Source organism: Lycium barbarum, chromosome 12, assembly GCF_019175385.1.
Source record: "Lycium barbarum isolate Lr01 chromosome 12, ASM1917538v2, whole genome shotgun sequence".
In the NCBI taxonomy this organism is placed as follows: domain Eukaryota; kingdom Viridiplantae; phylum Streptophyta; class Magnoliopsida; order Solanales; family Solanaceae; genus Lycium; species Lycium barbarum.
Genome location: NC_083348.1, coordinates 69060871 through 69083953, shown reverse-complemented (window position 1 = coordinate 69083953; position 23083 = coordinate 69060871). Strand labels below are relative to the sequence as shown.

The following is a 23083-nucleotide window of genomic DNA, read 5'->3' as shown; positions in this document are numbered from 1 at the left end:
AAACAGCCACGAAATTCATTACAAAACAGCCCCAAAACAGTCCTTATTTACCACATAACAATGACCGATAATCTCACGAACATCTAAGAATATACCAAGCAGATCGACACACTTCGCATACGATATTTTATACGCTTCTTTCCTCCAAGTTTGATGATTCACATCAGCAACAACACAACAACAACATCAACCTCTATATGCAAGAAAACTATCGTAACATTACAACAAGTTCTAAAACAGCCCCATCCATTATAACGTCACAATACAAATCTTAACTATCCTTAGTTCTCCAATTCCTCAAGAACATCCCCTAACTACAATTTAACCAAAACAATGACAACCTCAAATAGCCATATAATCACATGAGATTTTCCACCAAAAACCTTATCAAAACAGCCCACAACAACAACAACATCAACTATTATATCCAAGGAAACTGCTGTAATTTCACAACAAGTTCTAACATGATTCAAAATTTCCTTTCACCTTTTACACATAATCCATAACATTAATAACAACAACCATCCATGTACAAGAAATTACTTCAATTTCGTTTCAATAGCAAACCCAAAACAGTCCATCAACACTACAACATCGAAATACAATTTTCGACCTTTATTCCACAAAATTACAAACACATGGAATCAAGTGTAATTTTTACCATTGACAACAGCCCCTATACATGTCAATAACCATATTTCCAGCCCTTCAACATAAACAAATTATCTACAAATATCATACCATAATTATGATAACACTAATCAAACTCAACCCAATTAAAACAACTCCAAATCTGCCCACTTTTAATGCCAACTTTAATCAAACAATTTTTCTTACTTCCAACTTCACATAATACAACTTAATAGATCCATTACAACATCATTAACTCCAATCTTATAACAAAAGAAAACGAAATCTTACCTTAACAAGTTGGCTTCTTAATTTGGCTAGAAGTTGTGAAATGAACTAATACTTGTTCTTGTTGCTCCAAATGACTAATCCACGTTATTATAGCCTTCCTAACTGGTTGGAATACTTTGAAAAATCTGATTTTGGATCAACAAATTTGAGCTCCAATTTGCTAGCCATGGCCGAATGCCATGGCTTTTGTTTTTTTTCTCTCTCTCTCTCTAGCTTATTGTGGAAGATGAAAATGAGGGTTTGGGCACAGATTTTTCACTATATTTTCAGCCCCTAGGAGTGACAAGTGTCCCACTCAAGGCTTGATCCAATTAAATTTGGCCACATGTCTTGGTGGGGCCCACTTAGTGCACTAGTGACTTGTTTAATGAATAATTAAATTTTTAATCCCCACTTAATAATCTAATCATGGTAAATTAATCCCAACTTTCCATTAATATTTTTACACTAAGTAAAATTCATAAACAATTCATTTTCTAATAGAGACCGGAAAATAAATTTTTTCTGTTTCGTGCCCGAAAATGATCCCGTCTTTAACTTGAGTCGATTCTCTTGCGAATAACTCGACGTATAAAAATACGGGATATAACATCAGTGTAAGGCTGGCCTTAGGCGAATCCCACATTGGTTTAGGCGAATCCCACATCGGTTGGGGAGGAGAACGAAGAGTGCTTTATAAGTGCTTGGATACCTCTCCCTTGTAGACGCATTTTAAAACCGTGAGGGGCAAAGACTCCAAAGCGGACAATTTCTACAAGCGGTGGCCTGGGCTGTTACAGTTGGTATCAGAGCCGGTGCCGAGCCGATGGTGGGGCAAACCCGGTGGTGGGGCAAACCTCAGCGAGGACGCTGAGTCCCAAGGGGGGTAAGTGTAAGGCTTGCCTTAGGCGAATCCCACATTGGTTTAGGCGAATCCCACATCGGTTGGGGAGGAGAACGAAGAGTGCTTTATAAGTTCTTGGATACCTCTCCCTTGTAGACGCGTTTTAAAACCGTGAGGGGCAAAGACTCCAAAGCGGACAATTTCTACAAGCGGTGGCCTGGGCTGTTACAGTCTCAGCCTTTTTCTGCCCTCGGAAGGAGCACCAGGAAGTTCAGACGACCGTCTTTTCTTCTTCTCGCCTTTCTCTTGCTCGGTGGTCTCGACCCCGAATTGCGAGAGGATTGGAAGCTTAGAGGATTGTTCCCCACTGGTGGCCTCAACATCGGCTCCATCTTCCAAAGTCTCGTCTTCGTCTTGCCCTCGAATCTTAGTGGCCTTTGAAAGGCCTGTAAAGAAGAAAGAATAAGATCATTAAACGAATTATGGCATAATATAAAAGGAAGTGGACCAACATCTCGGTCGGAGACTCACCATGATTCTCAGCCTCCCATCTGCCCCTGGATAGCAAATGCCAGTTACGTTCGGCGTAAGTAAGCTGAGAGCAAATTTTCCTGATCCATTGCTCCAAGTTAGCAATCGGGTTGAGGGTTCGGGGAATTGCTGCAAAAATACGAACCAAACTAAAAATCGTCACGGATAAACCATCAGAGGTGCCACTTAACTGTTTGAAAATATAATCCACTTACGGTTCGGGTTCCACTTCTCGGGGAACGGCATCTTAGCAGCAGGAATCAGATCCACGGTCCTCACCCGAATAAATCTTTCCTGCCAGCCTTGGTCCCTATCCTCATCAAGGCTAGAGAAGGGAGCTTTCCTTGCTCGTCGTGTGAGCTTAATCATGCCTCCTCGAAAAACCCGGAGACTATACAACCGGAGAAGGTGATTGACTGTGAAAGATTCGTTCACGTTAGTCGCGAATTAATGGAGGAGTATAATGATCCTCTAAAATAAGGGGTGGATTTGACTGAGGCAGATCTCGTACCTCCTACAAAAGTCAATGACCACCGAGTCGAGTGGACCAAATGGGAAGGGGTATGTATAAACACTCAGTTACCCCTCTGTATGGGTCGTGATGGCTTCAACATGCTCAGGGACAATGACCTCTTTGTCTTCCCAGCCACAGTCCTTCTTGACCTGCTCGAGTTTATCCGGGAGGATTGTGCACACGTAGTCCGATATCTCAGCACCCCGATCCCTTTGCTGAGAAAGCCTCTCGACCTTGAAATCCTTGGTCATGGCATAATCAGATGGGACATAATCTGACATTGTCGGTTCTGATTTTGAAGCCAACGAAGATTCACCGGTTTTGGCTTTCGAAGATTTAGCCATTGTTCTGAAAATAGCAAGGTTTGAAGGTTTGATATGAAGGTTTAAAGATCTGGGAAAATTAGCTGAAGATACGGAGTTTGGAAGTATGAATATATGAAGGCTTGCTATTCAAAGGCACGAAAATAATTTTGGAGAGTGAGAATTCTGAAGATGAAAAATGAAAGGGAAGGTCTCGCTTTTATAAAGGGTGGCCGAGACGGTTGTGTCACGACCCAGCCCCGTGGGCCGCGACTGGCACCCTACCTGGGTACCCAGACCAAATCGCATATCCATTTCCGAACCCAAACTTATTTCAAGATTTTCCAAAAGTTATATCACACATAATTTATATCGAAAAAAAATGTCTTAAGCGGTCATATCAAATCAAACTCAAACAAAGCGGCGGAATAGACATCGCCGGTCAAAATACAAATATATACAAAAGGGCCATTTGGGGCCATCATATCAAACAGACCGCTTTAAGACCCGAAAGCAAAATCAGACAACATACACATAGGACCCTCGCCCCACATATATGACTACAGGCCTCTACGAACTCAAAACAAAGACGTGTGACGAGACAGGGCCCCGCCGTACCCAAATAGTCAGATATACCAAATATATACAAAGCAAAAGAGTCTGTACCAAAAGTGGACTCCGGATCGGATAAGAGTACTCCGGAATAGCAAGAAGTGAAGCCTACTGCGGAGGATCACCGATATCTGCACCTGCGGGCATAAAACGCAACCCCCGAGGAAAGGGGGTCAGTACGAAATATGTACTGAGTATGTAAAGCACGGAGTACAGAATTATAGATCAAAACCGAAAGCAAATCAAATGTCAAAGTGGGGTACAAACTGGTATGTCAAAATCTGTATCGAAATCATATACATATGTTTTATGCAAATAAAATCATGCAAACGCTTAAGAACGTGGTCGCCACTCCGACGCTGGCGCCACACACAGCATAACACCAGAAGGTTTCAAATCTCCGTACATCTCCGAACATAATCACAATCATCGGTGAGCGTATCGCGTCCCGAGCCATATCACAGCATAACTCCAAACGGAACCGGGCCCTATGGCGAAGCCTCGGGAACCGTAACACAGCATACGGCCGAATTTATCATACAGCGCACGAATCAAAACCGGCCCGGGAACCGGTGAACGAAGTCATAATAAGGCACGAGCGGAGTCGTGAGCAAACAAATGCAAATCGTATTTCAAAATAGTGTTTCAAAACAAAGTAAACTCATAAATCATATCCTATTACAAAATAGTCGAATACTTAGTCGACATAAGGTTTCATTTTGCAAAACGATTCCAAAATGGTCCATATAGTTCAAAACCTGGATTAGTGCATCGAATAGTCCAAACATACCCCGTGGAAGGATGTTCCAAAGATCAGAAGTGGTACGTTCAACTCTATTCTCAAAGATGGCCCGAAGGGCAAATCGGGCATTTTGGGGTAGCGGACCCACCTCGAGTCGAAGTGAGGTGGCGAACATATTTTTACGAGCAGTTATATGCCAAGGGTCATACATAATCATTTCTAGGTTACCCGACCACATTTCGATAGGTTTCGGACGAATAATGGCATTCTAGCCAAAAGGGAGCCTTTAGGCTTCAATCGAATTGAATGAATAGTAACTTTCCTGTGGATCGGGTTTCGAGGAGCAGAAATGCTCCGGAAGGTCTCATATTCAACTAACACACTAAGATATGCCAAATAAAGAATTGGGAAGCTTTACATACCTCTCAGATGTCGTAAGCTCCTCCAAAAGTCCCGTCCCGTTTCGTCAAAAATCTGCAAATGGTCAAAGTTACCAAATGAGATTCTTAGGCTCAAAAATGCCTTTAACTCCATATTTGCCTACCGAAATTTCGGCAGCATTTCCCCTATAAATCTAACATCCCCGAGGCGTAGCTCGGCTCAAATTAACCAACCACAACAGCCCACACATCAACCAAACAATGTAAGCAACAATCAATGCATTCTAGCTTCAAAGTCCTACATGATTTCTTAAGTTGGCAACTTTCCATTCAAACTTTCAAAATTCCAATTCTATATCTACCTATTTGTATTCATTCCCACATTCAAACTTATACAACCACATTCTCATTACAATTCAAACCATACACGAAATTGCACCAAAATTCATTAGTTCCATAATTCTTCAAAACATTAAAATTCACGACGAACATTCTAACTAACGTCGTTTCAATCCGAATTCGTCAACATCGATATAGATTCATATCTAAAGTCTATAGCACCCCAAAATATACATTGATATACATAAGAATACCAAGGATATACACTTTCCGATAATATCCGAATTCGTTTTCCACCGCCAATTTAATTCAACAATCAATCATTTACGATATAAGGATCACAACAACACATTATACCAACTTAACCAGGATCAATTCACACCAATTTTTTCTCTCTATGGCTCACGGCCAAACACACTACAAACACACACCCACGACTTTCTATTTACGCTAAAAATTACGGGATCTCCATCTACTTCCAATGCTTAACACATTCACATCAATTCTATAACATAAAAGGGTAAGAATTCTCACCTTCTCTTGAAAACCCGACTTGTCGAAAACGTCGATTTTTCGCCAAACTAATTATACCCCGTTGAAGAGGGCCTTGAGTACTTCACAAATATGAGAAGAACAAGATTTTTGGATCACAAGAAAGCTTGGAATTTTTCTTTCTTTCTCTTCACTATTCGGCCGAATGCCCCTTTCCTTTGTGTGTTCTTGATTTTTTTTTTATTTGATCTAAATTACTAAGACTTCAAGTGATATATATCCTTTTGGGGTCATGTGCATAGCACATGACCCTTTTAAAATGGGCTTGGCCGGCCCCTCTCTTTCCTTTGGGCTTCAATTGTAATTTTTTTATTTCTTTGGCCCACTTCTTGAAAAGTCCCGATTTGTAATTCCCGAAACTAATTTCCGAAATTCCAAATTTATCCTCGGCCTTCCCCGAGGGATTAGCATTAAAGATTTCACAACCAACATAGTCATATTCACAAAAATTAAATTAGGTCCTTCTAACACCCGAGTCATAATTATTTCACGATTTCCAATTATACGAAAACACGGGATATAACAGGTTGTCATTCCATAATCGTAGGCTTACCCAACTGGGATACGACGCGTGACTAACAACAGAATGACATAACTGATGGGACATGTGATTTTATCAGCTCATACGCACCTTACAGAAGAAGGAACCGGAGCTACTTCTACTTCCTTTCGTTTCGAATTACTCACTGTGTACAGGTGAAATCGGGGTCAAATCTGCCCTCAACTTCCCGATGTGTTACAAGTTGGACCAATGAAGGTGGTCGAGACCTCGACGTGATTGACAGCCAATATCAATTTTGATTCAACCAAGCATCGGTCATGACCGAGCATAGCCCGAGCAAACTACGAATACCGAGACGGAACAAGAAGCAGATAAACGTAAGGGCCGCTGAAAAAAACGTTTTGACATTTTCTGCGTAGCTCCGAAACTTACGGGATAAGACAACCTTGAATTCAACATAGAGGAAAACTTAAAACAAGGACAAAGGCCAAGTGCACTAAATAAAAATTAGTAAAAGGCCAATCCACAAGTTCTACTAATTTTCTTTTTATAACGAATTTTCGACTTCCTTGGTTACATCAGTTCCACTAAACAAAAGGGCCTAACTTATGGTCCTAAGCTAGAACAGAAGGGAATCCCAAGCCGGTACGATGAACCGAAGGTTGAGAACTTCGGTATATACCCTCGGGTACTAATATAATATTAAGCATCGGCTAAATGAGCCAGGGATTATCCTCAGGAGCAGTTGAACCAAGGCTGTTTGGGCCCGGTAGATCCTCTTCATCGAGAACGATCATCGAGGGTGGTCCACCAGGAGTTATTTCCTATCGAGTCTCCATGATATGGCGCGTTCTGACACGAGAGCCTATCTCTAAGGGAATGGTCGAGGCCTTTGTAGAGACTAGTCGACTGGACGTCTTCACCGACGCAGGTGTAGTCTTTTTCCCCCGAACAATACCGTCGGCACTTTCTTCAATAATGTTTTTCCTTTTAAAGACCTTTTTGTCGGGATCCCTAAAAATCGAAGAGTCGAGGTTAGAATATGAAATGGAAAAGTTAAAGAACTCCAGGAACAAATTGAAAATTACCATCGTTTTTGCCTTTCCACCCTTCAGGTGCCATGCTCCTCCAAGAACGGCCCGCGTTACGAGAAGCACCTAAAAGTGCAACTACCCATTCAAAGATAATGATTACACGCTTAGGTTCGATCAGATTCGGGATAGGGTTCCATGCCTCCGGGAAGTCTGAGGATAAAGAGCGGTGAAGCTGAACTGTACGAATCATCACGAACCGATGTAGCCATCCCCGGTCATAGTGATCTTCCGGATCTATGAGACCTCGAGTTCCTCGAGGAAGCAGATGAACTATTCCACCTCGGATTACCCGGGGTACATATATGCGTAGCAAATAGTCGAGGGTAAAAGGAACCCCGGCTATGTTAGCTAATATTTCAAAGCAGTATACAAGCCTCCAAATCTGTGAAGCGATTTGGCCAATACAAACACGATATCGGCGACAGAAGTCCTCGATCACTTGAGGGATGGGAAGAGAAAACCCGATAGCAAAGGGTTAGGTATAGATCAATCGAATAACCAGCAATGTAATGATTGATCCCCACCCCGCTTCCACAGGACGGACATAGACATCCGCACCAAGGTTGCAATCTTTCCAAACTATGGAGATGGTAACGTCATCGATAAAAGATTCGAATTTCTCCACAAAATCGAGGTGAGAAGATATTTTGCAGTCATTCGCGTATTTGAAACCGACAGGAAGACTATCCGCAGAAAGGAATTCTAACTCCTCCTCAGGACCGATCGCCCTCATCATTGACAAGGGGGGTGAATGTGGTGGAGACGCAGAATGGTCCTCACCTTAGGTTAACAACGGTAGAGAATTCATGAACAAGACTAACGCGTAGTGTCAAGCGAAATAAGATAGTGTTCCAAGAAAAAAGATTTAGAATTAGAAGAGAATATAGAACTTGGTAGAAGTAAACAAAGGATTTTTTAAAAGATGAGGTTTAGGGTTTACGGTCAAAGGTGCATGGCAAGAAGGAGATATATGGGTCTTATATAGAGGGGAGTACAAGAGGTTTGTTTTGAAGGATTTGAGATTTCTGACAAGGGGCGGATTCCCGAGATTGATTAGGCAGCTGAAGTAATTATGAACTGACATCGGGCAGAGTGAAAGGATCTGATAGGAACGTCTTTTCCTATGCGGCTACAAAAAAGGTGGTTTTAGCGACGGACGAAATCCGCTGCTAAACCACCCAAATCCGTCGCTAAAGCCGTTTAGCGACAGATTAGCAACGAAATTTTGTTTGTCGCTAAAACGCCCGTAGCTAAGCTTTTAGTGACAAAATTTTGGCATTCGTCACTACATTTAGCAACGGACTAGTGACAAAGAATTTCGTCGCTAACCTTAGCGACAAAAATTTCCGTAGCTAATACATATAAAATCCGTCGCATTTGGTTGTTGATTTCATCGCCGAGATATATTAGCTACAGTATTTCCATCAATATTCCGTCGCAATTTATATAAAATTATTTCTAAAATACTATATTTATTACATATTTAGCTACGGCAAAAACCGTCGCTATTTTTTGCTTATATATTCTTATATATCATATGAAATCCTTGTAGAACATATTAAATGAAAGTAGTAATTCAACAAACATTACAAGAACCCGATTTCATATAAATAATCTGAAGATTAACAATCAGATTCAAAATTACATAAATCCTAAAGCATCAACGACGTTCATAATTGTTGTTTAACTAATAGAATAGAGCCTGAAAGACAAAGCTAACTAATGTGGTGTTGGAGAATGATGTTCATCGGGATCGAAAGTAGGACCCAAGAACATAAACGCTTATCTTCATCTGTCCTCCCACAGTCTCGTAATATATCCAAGTTGCAACGTCCATCTACTCCTATTGAGATCACTGTTACTCTAACAATTCATGAGCTATATCCTGTAAATAAAAGAAAATGAAAACCTTTAAAAAAAATTGGACATTCAATTTATCCAACAAAAAAGATATGAATATGTCATCTATAAGGGTCAATAAGATCACATAATATTTTATTACCCAAAAAAAAAAAAAGATCACAGAATATTTACTTCGTGCACAATCCGAGATCGATCACCATGTACAAAAAGATTTTCCACCATAGCTATGTATATGAATATGCAAATGTATCAGAGTTCGTCGGACCGAACAAAATTTTGTATAAGCAATTAATTTGGTATCATAAAATTTGAGTCTACTACTGATTATTTTTGTCACAGTACTCCTCCATCTATGGCCATGCATTATGTCAAGAAACACACTTTAGAGTTTAGATTGGAAGATTTAAAAAAAAAAGAACAAGCACTGGAAACCCAAAGGACCAAACAAAAAATTTTTTTACTAGTCTTTACCCTTCTTGGCGATGAAGTCTTACAGCGTAAGTACATAACTTAATATATTTAGAGAAAATCACACGCTACTGAGCATGGAAAATGTAATACATTAGTCAAACTTTCGTTTAATGATCTCCAAGCAAATAAAGCTGGTTCAACAAAAATATGAAGAACAAAGCATTAGAATTATTCCCCAAAGTTATAGCAGTGGACTGTGGTAGTTAATTAAACAAGCATTAGAAGTTTGTGAAAAGCAATGTGGACATCGCATTCAGCAAAGTGTCAAAAGTCTAAGTAAGGCTAGAAGCTTTGACCCACCCTTACATTTTCACGCCTACAAGTACATGCTCAAGCAAAATGTACTGCTTCTTTTATTCTCAAATTATAAGAGACTTTGAAATATATGTCATACTTGTCATTTGAAGCACCTAATTACTTCAGATTCCACTTCAATTGATTCTTCAATCAATAATGTGATGCTTCATGAGAATGATCGATCATGGTAAAAAGCTTTTTTAATTTTGCATATTCTTCGATTTTTGTGTGTCATTCTTGTGCGGGATTATGATAATCTTCTCCGCATCATTTCAATTTTATTGCATTTTTTTGAAAGGCCAACTGGTCCAAACATTCTTAGCAACGAATCATTAAAGTCCGGAATCAACTAAACCAATCTCTGGTGGTTTTAAGAGCTGGCTAGATTTGATTTTTCTAAATTTTTATTAACATAAAACAGTGTTAATAATTTTTAGTTATATACCACAACTTTTTAGCAATTAGATTTGAAGGTTATACCCTCTTTCTCTCAGAAGGTGTGTTTAATATAATATAAGTTCTAGTCCCCCTCCATTTTCTAATTATTTGTTTTTCCCCTGTTTTTTTCATCAATAAAATTTCAACTATCTCTTGTTGATTTTAATTAAGAAAAAAGGAAGAATATTTGACTTGTACTGTTGGCTCTAGGCATGAAATGTCCATATATTATTCGTTGGCCGTTTTTCTAATAGGAAAAAGGACAGACAAGAGAATTACGAGGAAGGTAGGGAAGGTATATACAAATAATTATGCTAATTACTTAATAGACATTTGGACAATTACATAATATGTCATCTACCCAATATCATGTGTTAATGTCTAGAACTAGAGTTGCCTCTCATTATTGATGCAATTATGTGGGACTTGCACATGGCCTGTTTCTCTTCTCCCTTGAAATCCAACGTGATTACCATCCACTAATCAGTGTTTTAGGTGATTGACGTTAACTAGTAGCTGCCTTAATCTGATTGTGAAGAGGCAAAGTAATTAACAACGTTAATTACTTGTACTTCTAGTTTTAACCTCTTCAGACATGATTAACTGAGCGGTCTAATCTCAGTAGCTTAAAAGATCCCATTAGAGCCAAATGAAAATAAAACCTTCTTTTTTGCTTTCCTCAGGCTTCAGTCCATACTATTTGTATTTTAGATTTTTTGCTTTATGCACATCAAAAAACGTTATAATTAGTATCATCATTATAAAAATTATTTGTCAAAGTTACCAGCTTAATCTTTTCTTAGACTTTTTAGATCATTAATTAGAGTAAAGATAGACTTGAAAAAGATAATTAATAGTACCAGCTTAGTGTCTGAACCCTAAAGTAACACTTTTTCTAGACCAAAATTGAAAAGCTAAAAAGATACATTTAAAATAGACAGGTGAATTTTCTAATTTGAGTACTCACTTCCAATGAATCGTGAGAGAAATATTCATTGTCAATCCCAAAGATGTCATATTTGATGAGGTTGGATTTGCTTGCAACTTAAGGTTTAGATTATACTCATAGAGAAATGGAAAGCTAGTGATAGGAACAAGGCACCAAAGAACAGATAATTCCTTGCAGCTGAAACATTGCGATCCATTATTTCCTTTATCTTTACTGTTCCTAAAAATTATATGCCTATTGTTTTTATATATTACTATCTACTTTAGACTTGGATACTGAGAGTTTGAAAAGGCACGCAACATTGTTGTGGCCTAATGAATAATGGTCAATGAAATGGCTTCAAATTCTTAAAATCGAGATTCAAATTCTAGCAAAAATAAATGATATTCGGTGAAATATGATATCTTTCTATCTACTTAAATTTTGGTGTATAGAATTATCCGCTACTTATCAATAACCGAAGTGGGAGCAAATTGACATAGTACATTCTCACGAAGGGTAGTGTAAATGCCATAAACGTTGATGGGAACAAAAGGAATCATTATGCTTGGCGTGCCTAGAAGGACAAGAGGAATAAGATTCTTATTCAAAAATAGGAGAATCTTGAACCATAATATCAGAAGGAAATTACTAGGACATGATCAACTTCATGTTCGATACTTTAAAGCTGGCTCTGTTACTTGTTAGGGGAAATGACACTCTGTTCCTTAATCTTTCTCTTAGTTGGCACAACGCGTTTTAAGGATTTCATTCCCTAGTGTGCCACGAAGTAAAGGTTTAAGCCAAAAGATTATAATCAGAATTATTCTTCTTAACTGCTAATCTCAAAGTTATATTATTCTTTAATCAATGCTTTTTAACTTCGGGATTTCATTCCCTGCTTTTTAGTTCTTTTTAAACTAATTTAAGAGGCTCTACAGGAGATATCCTTGTCCTCAGGTGATCTCCTAAAAGCAGCCAAAGGTGTATAGATGAAATAACTACTATTAGTAGAAGACTAAAAAGTGGTTACATCTTGAATTAAAATGTCAACTTTGACAAAAGTGTGGTTAAACAAACTTTTTTGGAGAGTTGTGATAAACTTTTAGCAGAGTAACGTACGTGAGTAGTTCCAACAACCAAGTTACAATATACTAACTGGAATTGGTATATAACAGCAATCTCAACCCCAAACAAGTTAACTTCAGCTATATAAATTCGCATTGGTCATATTTCTTCAGTTAATCTCAATTAATATAGGTTGTCTACATCACATCCATTGGGGTGCAACCCTTCTCCGAACTCTGCTAACACGGTATGCTTTGTACATCTTGTTGTTGTTAATGCCATCATCATATCAAATCAAAAATTGAATATGTGTAAGTAATAAGAATAACAATTCCAAAATGGTATTTTGAGGGAAAAGGTAGATGTTTAGGGAAAGAAAGAAAACGAAAATACAAGCCAGCCATAAAGAAGAGGGCAATGATTGGTCATTTTCTGGCCCCAAACCCTCACGCCCACTCCAGCTCGGGTTTTTATCGAACTTGGTTAGGCTGCCTATGAAAAAGGGAGGTCCCTGACCTGCTGGCACTGGCACCATTTCCATTCCTCCAACTTAATAAACTTTAGTTCATTTATATTCTTGTCGTTAACAAATTATTCCGTATTTACTTGACATTAACAACGCTCCAACATTAAATGTGGACGTATCTAAATTCTTCGGAAAAAAAGAGTTCAAGTTTACCCCTCAACTTTTGACTAGAGTTTTAAGCTCTAGTCGAAGCTCCATTAAGGGCCCACAGCAAAGTTGAAAGCGTTTTCTCCTAACGAAAAATTATTACAATTTCACATAGTACGCGAACAAATTTGATCTGTTCAAAACAAATACTCCCTATGTTTCAAAAAAATTGTCTTACTTTCCTTATTAGTTTGTCTTAAAATATTGGCATATTTCTATATTTAGAAACAATTTAACTTATGAGATGATTTACAATCACACAAATATCTAAGGCTTGTTTTGCACCACATATTTCAAAAGTCTTTCTCTATTTCTTAAATTTCGTGTCAAGTCAAACTAAAACAATCTAAAAAAGAAAACAGTACTCTCGAGGGCCTGGAAATGCAGATACTCTCGAGGGCCTGGAAATGCAGATACAGATGTAAGGATTAGGTCACTGTCACCCCCGTGGTCACTTTAAACAGAAGAAAGTGCCAACCCTCACAAGAAAATAGGTCCTCTGTATGGCAGACCCCAACCTCTCCATGTTCCAAAATTCACAACTTCCCCCTTATACCCCTGTCCCTACCTCCCCCCATAAAGTCCCACAACCCCCCTTGCTTTACTTTTTTCTCTATAAAACCCCCTCACATTCTTCCCTCATTTCTTAATTCTAAGCTTGATCATTACCTCCTCAATACAACAGCAAAAAAAAAAAAAATAGCCTCAACCCCTCTTCCTGAAGAATTAAAGATGTGTTCTTCCAAAGCTAAACTGCAAAGCAGCCCACAAACCCTCTCCCAGATCAATGACCGTCCTGTTCTTCAACCACATAGCAACATAGTTCCTCTTTTTGAACGTCGCAACTCGCTTAAAAAGACAACTAATGCTCCTCCTCCCCCTGTTACTCCAAATGGTGTTAAGAACAAAAACATTGTTGGTGCTAAAGTCAAGACAAGTTCTTTAACAACTCCACCGGTCTCTCCTAAAATAAAGTCGCCAAGGCAACCAGCTATCAAGAGAGGGAATACTATTGATCCTAATGGCTTGAGTTCGAGCGCTGAGAAAGTTGTGACTCCTAAAGGGACTCCTAACAAAATCCCAACTTTGTTAAAGAAACCTAAGAAAAGCAATGGGGGCATAGCATCACCAAATTCGGTGGAAATTTCTTCATTGAAATATTCTTCCTCGTTGATAGTCGAGGCTCCGGGAAGCATAGCAGCAGCAAGAAGGGAACAAGTTGCAAACGCGCAAGTGCAAAGGAAAATGAAAATTGCACATTATGGAAGAACAAAATCTGCTAAGTATGAAGGAAAAGTATCTTCTCTGGACCCTTCCTTCCCCTCGGTTGCTAGCCCCAGTCCCCGAGAAGAAAAAAGATGCAGTTTTATCACGCCTAACTCTGGTAATTAGCACCTCAATTCCTACCTTCAAGTGCAATTCAGAACTATCTTCTAACAGGATGATACACAAATTATATTACTTCAATAAGTAGGACTAAAGCTTTTGGTGCTTTGTTGTGTTTTCAGACCCACTCTATATTGCATACCATGATGAAGAATGGGGAGTTCCTGTCCATGATGATAAGTAAGCATATTTTTTCCCCTGTTTTTTGTGCTTCGTGCATATTTTACATATTTTTCCCCCTGTTTTTTGTGCTTTGTGCATATTTAGCATATTTTGTTCCCCTGTTTTTTCTGCTTTGTGCATATTTATCAACTTCATTCTTGGACTAATTTCCTTGTTTTATATACACAGTCTGCTCTTTGAGTTGCTGGTGTTAACTGGTGCACAAGTTGGATCGGACTGGACTTCAGTTTTAAAGAAAAGGCAAGAATTCAGGTAGGTTTTGCTGGTTTTAAATCAAGTCTTGATGAACACTTTGAAAAAATTCAGAGGCCTCAGCTGTATTTTGGATTCTACTTTCCTCCAGGGATGCCTTTTCAGGATTTGATCCAGAAATTGTTTCCAAGTACAATGAAAAGAAGATAACTTCAACAAGTGTAGAATATGGTATAGAGCTTAGCCAAATCCGAGGAGCTGTCGACAACTCTAACAGAATTTTAGAGGTAATCATCATATAATATGAGCTCTGTAAAGAATTTTAAACACTGATTTAACTTTTCAACTGTCCTTTCTATTTCAATGTCTCCATTGTTTGACAATCCTTCCCAACATTTCTGTTAAGAATGACATTATGAGACCCTAATGGGAAGCATAGATGGGAAAAGTCTTGATATTTAATTAATCAGCTAATCATGCATGTACCTAACAACTGTTAAAGTAACATAACCACATGGGCCATATGGAATAAGTATTGTCTACCTGGCCTTGAAAGTACAACCCTAAGAAAGTAAGATTAGTATAATTAAATACGTGTTTAGGCTTAAAGAATAATAGAGCTGTCATATAGTGTTACATTCTTGTGATTCTTAAATAAAATTTGGGAAGTTACTAGTCTTAAATAAGAAAGTTTTAGATGCGGGGATCATCTAAGTGTGTGATTTCTTGATTTATATTTCAGATAAAGAAGACATTTGGGTCGTTCGACAAATATCTGTGGGGATTTGTGAACAACAAGCCCATTGCAACACAATACAAGGCATGCAACAAAATTCCAGTGAAGACCTCAAAATCAGAAACCATAAGCAAAGACATGGTAAAAAGAGGCTTCCGCTACGTGGGCCCCACCGTTATACACTCCTTCATGCAGGCAGCCGGCCTCACCAACGACCACCTTATAGCCTGCCCACGACATCTCCAATGCGTGGCATTGGCGACTCGACCTGCACCCCTAGCTCTATAATTTACCTAATCATCTCCTAGTTTATCAACTACTCTACTAAGCCATAGTTTTAAGTAGCAAATAGAGTTGTTGAGGAACCTAGTTGATTGTCTAACAATATTCTACCTTCTTTTTTTGGGTGATGAATTTAGGTGTTCCAAGTGATTTGATTTGATAATGTAAGATATTGAGTTGGTTAATGTATAGAAAGAATATTTTAGAGGAGAAAGTAGAAAGGAATAAATGATTATGAGGGGACAGATAGCATGTGCAGGGTGGGCAGGGAAATGCCTATGGCACATGCCATTTGATTTAATTTTGTGGGCACTGACCACCACCATCACTGCACCATTATTTACTTGCGTGCTTTTGAACAGAGGCTTATCTTTCAAGGATAAGATTCATCATCAACATCAGTACAAAGGAGGAGCCTTTGCTTTCCCCCATTATAGGCCCTTGATTCCTGTTGCTGGAGGGAATAAATAGTGGATGATTTATTCCCTACGTCATTTCAACTAAAATGATGCCACGTGCAGCACCTTAACACAAAAGGAAAAAGGAAAAAAAAAAAAGGAGTTCAAGGGGCATCAGTTTGGTTATGTCTGTTGCCCCATCGTGACATGTTTGCTGGAATCTAACATGACAGGAAGCAAGCACAAAGTGCCTTGCAGTTTGTATCATATTTTAGTGTGGAATTTTGAGTGTGTTTCTCTTTGGCCTTTGCCTTTTTCTCCATTTTTTTTTTCTGAATTTTTTTTTTGTTGTTTTTGCTTATGGGGATTGTAATAACTATTATGGATTTTAGTGGTTATCTAGATATGGATACCTTTTTCTGGATTCTGTTCAATTTGGTAAGTTAACCATCTTCTTCTTCTTCTTCCCATGTGCTCTCTCAGCTTTTAAAAGTCACTTTGGTAGACTACAGGGGTAAAGCATATTCCCCACACCTGTGCACATGGATACTGCGATGTATAGCTCAACAGTTCATTGCTTGAGGTTGAAAAATGAATATTTGATGTTTAAGTTAAAAGAGTATTTAGAAGTCGAAATAGTGCACATGAATTTCACTTTAAAAAGGTTGACATTTGTGAGTGAAAACTATTAATCCAATAGTATTTCACTCCACATAACACTTTTAAAGAAGTTTCGAAGCTAAAATACACATATTTGCTAGCAACATGTATGTCCAAACGCCTACTTAATGACTGTTTAAGTTCTGCCATTTATATTTTAGGAATACCAGCCTTTTCTCCTCTTCTATTGAATAGGAAGTATACCCAAGCTTCAAAAAAAACTAGCAAGTAAGGGGGAAAACACCAATCTACCAAGAAAATAGGAACAGATGAAGATAAGAAGTTGGATTGGCACTGAGCTGTGGAGAACGAAGTTTGAACTGTTCTACCCTTAGAAGTTAGAACCGAAAAGGCAACTCAACTCATCTCAAACTAAAGTGCAACTTCATCGATAGAACAAACCTCTTGACATTCTTTCGAGATTCATGGTGATCGTCAACACAGGACAACCTGGATAGAGCTATAGCTCAAGTAACCAATTTTGATGGAGTAGCTTCCAAGGCACATAATAGCCTCACCTCAAAGAAGAACGAATCAACAACACAATAAGCTCCGTATAGCTAGAGCTAGTGTAGCCACCCAGCTACAACTATCGATCAAATATGCAAGTGTAGAAAAGCATATAGAAAAGAGCACCCTCCCCCACCCCCACCCCAACCCCACGCACATATTTGGACCAGCCCTCCCTACCTTCATATATCCGTGACTATACCACTAGTTTATACCTTTAGCACACCCTTTAAGAAAATACTAAACTCCGAGAAAAAAATAGATATTTTAATAAAACTACCCTTATTTATATAATACCTAATTACTATACTTTCTTGATTACATAAATACTCACTTATCTAAATATGGGTAAATTTGGAAGAAAATAATTCATTCCTTCTTGATTATGTAAGTGGACACTTATTTCAGACCAAAATAAAAAGATTAAGTAGACATTTATTATGAACCGGAGGGAGTGCTTTTTAAAAGCAATCATAGGTTTAAGTAGCATCTCTGAACTGTACAGGGATAATGATAGAAGATGAATAGTATGTTGAATCAAACAAATACCCACTTGGAATTTATATTACACTCATTATCCTGATAAAAAAAATTGGCTTAGTTTAACCGATGACACAATACACTATACTAAATATTTGAAACGATAAGAGACCTACCTTGGACAGCCTTAAGCAACTAATTAGATGTTTCGCCAAAGTTGAACCAAAACTGCCCTACTGTTCTCACTAACAACTGGATAGGTCTCTCGGTCTCTCTTCACAACACTTCACTTATTTTACTTTATCCATCAGAAGCAATAACCCTTACTTCGCTTAGCCGCGACGGAGTGATTGCTTTTTAATAACATAGGTCGCTATGGAGCAAACTTACCATGGAACTACCACAACTATCCTTAAGCTTGAGAATAAGATGTGATTAGTAAGAAAGGTAGCTTATCTAGCAAACAATGTGGCTTCAAGAATGCCATCTCAGAAAAAAGAAACAAGGATTCACAATGAGACATGTTACTAAATAAGGTTTAAACTTGAATAGCACAGAATTACTAAAAGATTTCAGAACAATCACAAAACTTTCTCTCCAAATGAAATAGCATCTAAATTCAACATAAGTAAACAAACGAAAAGAGTTCATGACCAGTTTAGCTTTTATCCTGAGTAATGTAGCCTTCCTTTCGTCCCTCAAATCCCAACCTCATAAGCTTCTTCTCCCTTTTAGCAATCTTCCTCATCTTCTTCTCCTTCGCTTTACCAGCAATATTATCCCTTCTCTTCTGTTGTAGTTCGTTCTTCAACTTCTCCGTAGTCTCCATTCTTTCCTTCCACTTTTGCGAACTCTTCTCTTTCCTTTTCTTCTCCGTCTTCTTTGTATGTGTCATAGAAAATTGAAGACTCTTTACTTATAATTTGTAGTTGGTTTGGTTGAAGAAACTTTTAAAGAACACCATCTTGCGTTTGTTGAGCTTGGTTGTTGAAGAAGAGAAACTGGTGTTAATAAAGACCAAAAATACTTGGTCCTGATAAATTTAAAAGATCTACGATGGACAAAGTTTTTAAAGAAGCTCTTCAAAAACTTCTTAAGTACAAGTGCCTAGTAATTCATAAAGCTTGGAACCCCCGTCCTCACCTCACCATTCATATCCTCTCAAGATGTCTTCCATTATTTGACACTTTGCATTCAGCATTTAGCTGTTCTGATTGGGTTAAATTGATCTTGAAGCATCTCAACAAGAGTAACTCTTTCGATGGCAACAAAATTAGTACAACTACCAAGAAGCAAATTCTTGCTGTTATCAAATGATTGGGTTAAAAACAGAAAGCTCCTCAAAGTCTCTTATCCATTTATTTTAACATAATTTTTCCAAGGGTTTGGTTTCAATCCACAAAGCTCCTTAAAATCACTACATTCATTACCTGTAAAATTTAGCAAGACAGACATAAAACCCCTTTTATTGCAGCACTTATAGTCCCAACTTTGGACATCGACTAGATTCCACTGATCTTTTTGGACAGGTAATGCCTTGGGAAATATATGCCCTACCTATGGGCCACCACCATTACTAGGGAAAAAATATAAACATATGCCTGACCTCAGCTGCCTAACAAAGATGAATACCTTGGTTGCATCTCCTTAGGACCCCTTAATAATGATAGTTGATCACTTCCCACATGATAAACATACTTTCAGCTCTCTAAGAACTGCTTTCTCACACATCATTTAGAATAAAAAATAAACACGCACATACACAAACACAGAGATGGACATAGAGTCACACACATTGGCATAGATTATAGCTTGGAAATAAAATGTTACGTCAAAGCAAGCTTTTTTTGGATAAGTAGGTCAAACTTGCTTTTAATATTTCAGAGAACTGGAAGGATTATAAAGATATCAACCTGTTAATCTTGGTCTAGTATTTATTATGCCACTGATATTTACGTTGTTCTTTGAGTCGAGGGTCTATCGGAAATAGCCTCTCTACCTCCCCGGTAGGGGTAAGGTCTGCGTACACTCTACCCTTCCCAGACCCCACTTTGTGGGATTAACCTGGGTAACTTCTTGTTGTTGTACTGATATTAAGGTTGTGTCCTATACAAATAATCAATTAGGTAAACAAATTTCGACTAACTAGTACAGTAGGACATCTTTATTCTGCTCAAGCTTGTACAAAAACGGAAGCACTTTTTAGTTTTAATAGCTCTCTGGTCTGGTTAATTCTCATGGGGTAGTAACAAATGCTAATGAACTAAGAATGGTTTATTAAGCATCAGAAAATAGAAGTTCCAAAACTTGAAAGATACCCCAGCAGATAAGAACAAATACGTGGATTCAAAAACAATCTCAATCAGGGGTCGATTATAGAAAATTGGAATTTCCGTAGAGCTCTCAGAATTAAGCACATTGTTTGCCACTACATAGTAACACAACCATGAATGCAAGTATGCAACACCTCTAATACTACAAAAAGTTTCACTTTTTCATCCTTCTTTGACAAGCCATTAGAGGATCTTATATAAGGTCTGCCTACACTCTACCCTCCCCGGACCCCACTTTGTGGGATTTCACTGGGTATGTTGTATATATAAGGTCTCACATCCTTCAAAAATCATATATGAAACAAAACAACAAATTGTCTAAAAACCATAAAAAGATCAGATTTTTTTACGCGCAAATTAAAAATAAACATAAGCAGAGGTCTAAAAGCAATGCATGGAATCTGTTCAACGAATTGCCTCGACCACAATCATGAATACAACTACAAAAATTCACTTTTTCATCCTTTTTGACAAGCCACTAGAGAATCTTACATATAAACTCACATCCTTCAAAAATCATATATAAAACAAAACAACAATTTCTCTAAAAATCCATAAAAAGATCAGATTTTTTACTCACAAAAATAAACATAAGCAGAGGTCTTTGCAATGCACTCAATCTGTTCGACAATTTGCCTCAAATCACATAGCACTAATGGAAAAGGGAAAAGCTAGCACCTTTATACCAAGAAATGGTTGTTGGAGCTCATCATCAGGAACAATAACGGGCCACTTCTCACCAGCTTCACGGAACATTTGTTCAGTCTCAAGATACTGACCCTTTTCAAGAATCATCTTACGAATGTCCTGTGCAGGTGTAGAAGTGGCATCATAGGTTTGTTCGACTCCGTTTACGAAGGTGACAGTGATTTGAGGTGGTTGGTCATCGGTGCGGCGCTTGACCTGTACTTGACATCTTGGGTTCGATTCTTTGGCTTTAGGGGCATTACACTGAGCCAAAAACTCCATACATGAAGCTGTTCGTGGGTCTAGAGCATTGAACTGGATCTTCACCTTTGACAAGAACTTCAACATCTTCTCTTTTGCTTCTTAGAAAAATTCGATGAAAATCTCAATCTCAACCTGTCGAGATTAATTAAATCCTCCAACGATGACAATAAAAGGTGTAATGGCTTACTCTACCAAACCAATAAATAGATGATATGTACTTGCACATAGAAATTTATCACTTAACCATGATGATTAATGCATATTTTCATCTCAACCATTATTTGCCACATTTTTCCAAATTAAACTTGATGACAGCTTCCTGATGTCAGCATCTCTAACAACTAATGAACCAACATTTTACTACAAATCAACAATGCCTCAATCCCAAAGCAGTTGGGATAGGCTACTTAACCGACATGTTACTAAATAAGGTTTAAACTTGAATAGCACAGAATTACTAAAAGATTTCAGAACAATCACAAAACTTTCTCTCCAAATGAAATAGCATCTAAATTAAACATAAGTAAACAAACGAAAAGAGTTGATGAGCAGTTTAGCTTTTATCCTGAGTAATGTAGCCTTCCTTTCGTCCCTCAAATCCCGGCCTCATAAGCTTCTTCTCCCTTTTAGCAATCTTCCTCATCTTCTTCTCCTTGGCTTTACCAGCAATATTATCGCTTCTCTTCTGTTGTCGTTCGTTCTTCAACTTCTCCGTAGTCTCCATTCTTTCCTTCCACTTTTGCGAACTCTTCTCTTTCCTTTTCTTCTCCTTCTTCATACTCTCCTTCAACAACTTAGGATTATCGTAAACCTTAACTCCCATTGCCTTCTTTTCCGCTGCCTTCCACGCTTCCTTATCCGCCAACGTCCTATCCTCTCTCTTCACTTCTTCCAACCTCTTCAACCTTTCCAATTCTTTCGCTTTCGATACTTTCTTCTTCTTCTTTTTCTTATCATCATCATCGCCAATCTTAACCTTCCCAAACTCTATATTAACTTCCCCATTATCTTCCTCTTCACCTCTCTTTCTCTTCTTACCCTCGGATTTCGCTAAAAATCCATCCTTTTCATTTCTTTCACTCCTTTTGCGCGCTCTATTGCTCTCGGAACTCTCCCCATCACCTCGATTGCCACGGAGCATTTCGATCTTTCTACGTAGCCTTTGCCTCAACTCTTCATACGTAACAGAGGAGCTACCACTGTCATTATTAGGGTTAGGGTTATCGTTTTCGTCCAAATTAATGGGCTTGGATTCAACATGATCCTCCACGTCATCAGTTTTTTGCTTATTCTGAAGGGATTGTTGGAGTTGTCCGAGGGTTGAGGAGTGCTCTTTCTTTTCAGGGTCAAGGCGATTGCGACGGGCTTTTTTGAGGTGTTCTTTGGATTGCTTTTTTAAGGATGCTCTAGCGGCTTTTGGCAGACCACGATACCAGGTGTCGGGTTCATCTTTAGGGAGGTAGAATCTAGGTGGAATTAGGTCAATTAGCTTGTCGAAGAAGATCCTGTGGTCACAAATTAGGGATTTCAAATCTGTTGTGGTGGAGATGGTGGTGGTGGATTTTTGTTCCTTCTTCATTGTTGCGGCTAGGTTGGATTTGCCAATTGAACTGTTGGCAGAGCTGTAAGAGAGGGAAATTTTTGCAGTTATTAGTGGGTCAAAGCATTACTTTTGGGCTCTGTGTTAGAAATACTACTGGGCTGTCCCATTGCTGGGCCGGAACATTATGGTGATGAACCAACGAAGAATTATTATTTTTTTTCTTTTTTTTTTTTTATGACAAAAGGGGTAAAACATAATGAACTAAAAGATAGGCTATACAATTTTCCTTTTTGTTTCATTTCAATTTAGAATTACCAGAAGCCCAAAGAAAGAAAGAAAGAAAGAAAGAAAAAGGAAAAATAAATAGGAACAGAAAAGA

The 23083-nt window shown here is 38.3% G+C and overlaps 3 protein-coding genes and 1 non-coding gene across 4 annotated transcripts; 1 reads left to right on the top strand and 3 right to left on the bottom strand.

Annotated features, from left to right (window-relative positions):
• Positions 1 to 10143: 10143 nt before the first annotated feature.
• On the bottom strand, positions 10144 to 10246 carry LOC132625300 (U6 spliceosomal RNA). The gene has a single exon (XR_009576735.1). It is a non-coding gene; the product is annotated as a U6 spliceosomal RNA (small nuclear RNA).
• A 3442-nt stretch (positions 10247 to 13688) lies between these two features.
• LOC132623227 (uncharacterized) lies at positions 13689 to 16661 on the top strand. Its single transcript, XM_060337960.1, has 5 exons — positions 13689 to 14434; positions 14559 to 14616; positions 14788 to 14871; positions 14963 to 15098; positions 15554 to 16661. Exons 1-5 carry the CDS (start codon positions 13783 to 13785, stop codon positions 15833 to 15835), a joined length of 1212 nt encoding a protein of 403 aa, XP_060193943.1. The 5' UTR covers positions 13689 to 13782; the 3' UTR covers positions 15836 to 16661.
• Positions 16662 to 18385: 1724 nt separating this feature from the next.
• LOC132621184 (uncharacterized) lies at positions 18386 to 21251 on the bottom strand. The gene has a single exon (XM_060335352.1). The coding sequence runs from the start codon at positions 21243 to 21245 to the stop codon at positions 20853 to 20855; it is 393 nt and encodes a 130-aa protein (XP_060191335.1). The 5' UTR covers positions 21246 to 21251; the 3' UTR covers positions 18386 to 20852.
• Positions 21252 to 21580: 329 nt separating this feature from the next.
• Positions 21581 to 22827, bottom strand: LOC132621183 (ribosomal RNA-processing protein 14-C-like). The gene has a single exon (XM_060335351.1). The coding sequence runs from the start codon at positions 22738 to 22740 to the stop codon at positions 21715 to 21717; it is 1026 nt and encodes a 341-aa protein (XP_060191334.1). The 5' UTR covers positions 22741 to 22827; the 3' UTR covers positions 21581 to 21714.
• Positions 22828 to 23083: the final 256 nt, after the last annotated feature.

What these genes read in the sequence shown, in the direction of transcription:
- LOC132623227 (XM_060337960.1), top strand. Translation starts at nt 13,783, where the DNA reads ATGTGTTCTTCCAAAGCTAAACTGCAAAGCAGCCCACAAACCCTCTCC. An exon ending in AAGAAAAGGCAAGAATTCAG is followed by an intron (nt 14,872 to 14,962) that starts GTAGGTTTTGCT and finishes ACTTTCCTCCAG; the next exon opens with GGATGCCTTTTCAGGATTTG. An exon ending in ACTCTAACAGAATTTTAGAG is followed by an intron (nt 15,099 to 15,553) that starts GTAATCATCATA and finishes TTTATATTTCAG; the next exon opens with ATAAAGAAGACATTTGGGTC.
- LOC132621184 (XM_060335352.1), bottom strand. Translation starts at nt 21,245, where the DNA reads ATGTTGAAGTTCTTGTCAAAGGTGAAGATCCAGTTCAATGCTCTAGAC.
- LOC132621183 (XM_060335351.1), bottom strand. Translation starts at nt 22,740, where the DNA reads ATGAAGAAGGAACAAAAATCCACCACCACCATCTCCACCACAACAGAT.